Consider the following 2,900-nt stretch of genomic DNA (forward strand, 5'->3'; position numbering starts at 1 on the left):
CAGCTGCGATTCCCAAGGGCGACACCTGATGGCCCAGCTCAGCTGCCGGCACCAGCACAGGCCAGCCCCAGCCGGGTGCCCACCAGCGGTCACGGCCGAGGCCAGCGGGAAAGTGTGCGCCACACTGCCGCCCAGAGGGCGCTGTGGGTACTGCAGCCAGCGGCCCGCGCAGCCGGGGCTCCAGGCACCTCTTCTCCAGGATTATTTGGGGAGCGGCTGCTCGTCCACAGAGGACCCACGGGACGCGTCCAAGCCCACCAGGCGGGCACTTTCAGCCCACAGCCTGCGGGCCACCTCCTCATCCTCAGCCTCAGGGGCGGGGGCCTTCTCTTTGAAGCCGCTGAAGTACTTTCCGGAAACGCCCTCCAGCTCCTCCGCCACCGCCAGGTAGGTGCTGGGCTGCGCCGCCAGCTGGGGGCTCTTGACCAGCAGCCAGAAGATGGGCCCTGCGGACAAGGGGTCGCTGTGATTCCTGCTCCTCCACGGGGGCTCTGCTGAGGCCAGAAGCCACCCCAGAGCCCCAGAAACCCAGAACCCCAGCAGCCATCCCACCTCCGCGCCTTCGCCCCGCGCTTCCCCTGGGGTTGCCTCTGACTGACAGCGCCCCTGTGTGTTGCACAGTAAAAGTGCACTTCCTTCCCCCCTCCCCAAGTCTGTGACCTTTCAGACACAGACTGCCAGCCTTTGTTCCAGAACCCCACTGGGTGGGTTCAAACCACCACCACCATTTCACTAGTAGCCAGGGACCACCAGAAAAGCCACCTCCTCCAGGAAGCCCTCCAGGCTTTTCCCAAACAGAACCTAAGTTCTCCCTCCTCTCCACCAGCCCTGAGTCCTCACCCCACCTCCTTTTGTCATTAAAATAATTTTCCTTTACTGCCTGAGTCCTGAGCCTGCCTGCACTTAAGGTTCCTGATATCTAGCACAGGCACTCAGAAGGCCTGGCCAGCTATTTCCAAAAGGTCCCAGCCATGGAAACCCCGAGGGAGCACAGTTCAACTCTGAGACACAAGGGGTCATCGTGGGTCAGCATCGCCTGAGCGGCCGGCGGCAGCGCACACGGCAGGGACGTGTTCACACAGCCCCGTATGCTCCCGGGGGCTGCAGACGGTACACACACTCGTCCGCTCAGTGAAAGGCTGCCGGTTCTAGGCCTCCCAGAGCCACCTCAGAAGAAGAGCCTGACTGTGGGCAGGTCTGTTTCCACACACGGGAGGGGGTCCCCATGAGGCGATCGACCCCACAGCACCAGTCACAGTGACTCGGCCCACGCTCCGGGCCAGGCACGGTGCCGGCCCCCTTTTAAGGGAGGGCTCATCAAACCCTCCCAGAACTGTGAGGTGGGTGTCGTCAGGGCCGGCACATTACAGATGGGAAAACTGGGGTTCAGAGAGGGGAAGCCCCTTAAGCAGGTTGCACAGCCATGTCATGGTGAAGTCAGGGTTCCTGTGAGGACGGCCCAGCTCCGGGACCAGGCTCTGGGCTCCAGGCTCCGGGACCCAGGCTCTGGGCTCCAGTGCCCTGCGGCTTCCCTCGGAGGCACGGTTTGCTCGCCAATCAAATGGGGCTCCGGCCCCCACTCTGGGATTGCCCCGAGCCGACATCTGGCAGCCCGAGCTGACGGGGTGTGCTGCTGTGTGGTGTCCAGTGGATCCCGAGTCACAGCGACCCCGTGACAGAGCAGAAGCACCCCACGGGGTGTCCTGGACTGTCACCTGACAGGTCAGCAGGGCTGTCTCCCACAGAACCGCTGGGTGGGTTCGAACGGCCAACCTTCGGGTCAACAGTCGAGAGTTTAACTGCCGGCCCCCAGGACTCCTTACACCGCGATGAGACCGCATCACATACCCACGAAGCTGGCAAATACTGAAAACACGTGCCGTCCGTTTTGTGTGAATGAGGAGCCTGCACACACGGCTGGTGAGGACAGGAGCCGCCCCGCAGAAGGCGGCCCGGTGCTCTTGAAACGCTGGAAGATGTGCACCGTGAGACCGAGTAACAAACACGCCGGCTCCCGGCGGCCGCGTGACAGAGAGCCGCCCCCGGGGCCTCCTGGGCTGCCATGTTCCCGAGGAGACCGCCGGGTCTGCCTGGCGTGCAGCTGCCGGGTGCGCTCGAACCACCGACCTTCTGGTTGACAGCCGCGCTCCGGCTGAGCCTCTGAGCTCTGCGACCTCACGGCATCGCCTTTTCCTTCGTCTGCCCTGAAGTCCCCTGAACTCCCAACGAGTCCAAATTAACCTGGGCAGCTGGTCCTCGGCACCATGGCGGCAGGAGGCGGGGTGGAGCGGGACAGAGCCCACAGGGGGCTCCTGGGACCAGCAGGGCGGGCGGGGGCGGGGCTCGGCTGAGGGGCCCTGGCACGGAGGGCACTCACCGAGCGTGAAGCTGGAGAAGGCAGAACTGTGCATGGCCGTGTGTCGGCCCAGCTCGGTCCTGGCCACGCCGGGGTGCAGCGCGTTCACGGTCACACCGGTGCCTGGGCAGACACACAGAGGGTGGAGGCGGCAGGTGGACGACAGGCCGTGCCCCACCTGGAACGCTGCCGCCCGCCCTGAACCCCTGGGCCGGCCCCAGACGGCGCTACTTCCGCGCTCGGACCCAGGCCTCGCCTCTCGCTCTGGAAGAGAACACCCTCACCGCTGGTGCATTCAGTTCTGACCCACGGCAACCCCAGGAGCCCGAGCTGAACTGCCCCAGGGAGGTTTCCGGGCTCCCCGTGCCGCCACTGCCAAGTCTTTTCTCCCACAAAGCCTCTGGCGGGGTTTGAACTGCCGGCTTGGTGGTCAGCAGCTAAGAGCTTAACCCCTGCACCACCAGGGCTCCCTGAGGCAACTCGGGAGCCTGGCTCCCAAACCTGAGTGGGTGCAAACATCACCTGGAGGCCTGTCCAACCCAGA

At 64.7% G+C, this 2,900-nt stretch overlaps 1 protein-coding gene across 1 annotated transcript in view; it reads right to left on the bottom strand.

Moving 5' to 3' along the window:
* Positions 1-201: 201 nt before the first annotated feature.
* RDH13 (retinol dehydrogenase 13) overlaps positions 202-2,900 on the bottom strand; it is a 9,169-nt gene continuing 6,470 nt past the window's right edge. The window contains exons 4-5 of the mRNA XM_007957263.2: positions 2,378-2,479; positions 202-446 (exon numbers count right to left, since the gene is read on the bottom strand). Coding sequence (XP_007955454.2) covers positions 202-446; positions 2,378-2,479 — 347 coding nt within the window. The remainder of the gene's footprint in view (positions 447-2,377; positions 2,480-2,900) is intronic.

The sequence above is a fragment of the Orycteropus afer genome, unplaced genomic scaffold, assembly GCF_000298275.1.
Source record: "Orycteropus afer afer isolate SDZICR_OR568_19922 unplaced genomic scaffold, OryAfe1.0 scaffold00726, whole genome shotgun sequence".
Taxonomy (NCBI): Eukaryota; Metazoa; Chordata; class Mammalia; order Tubulidentata; family Orycteropodidae; genus Orycteropus; species Orycteropus afer.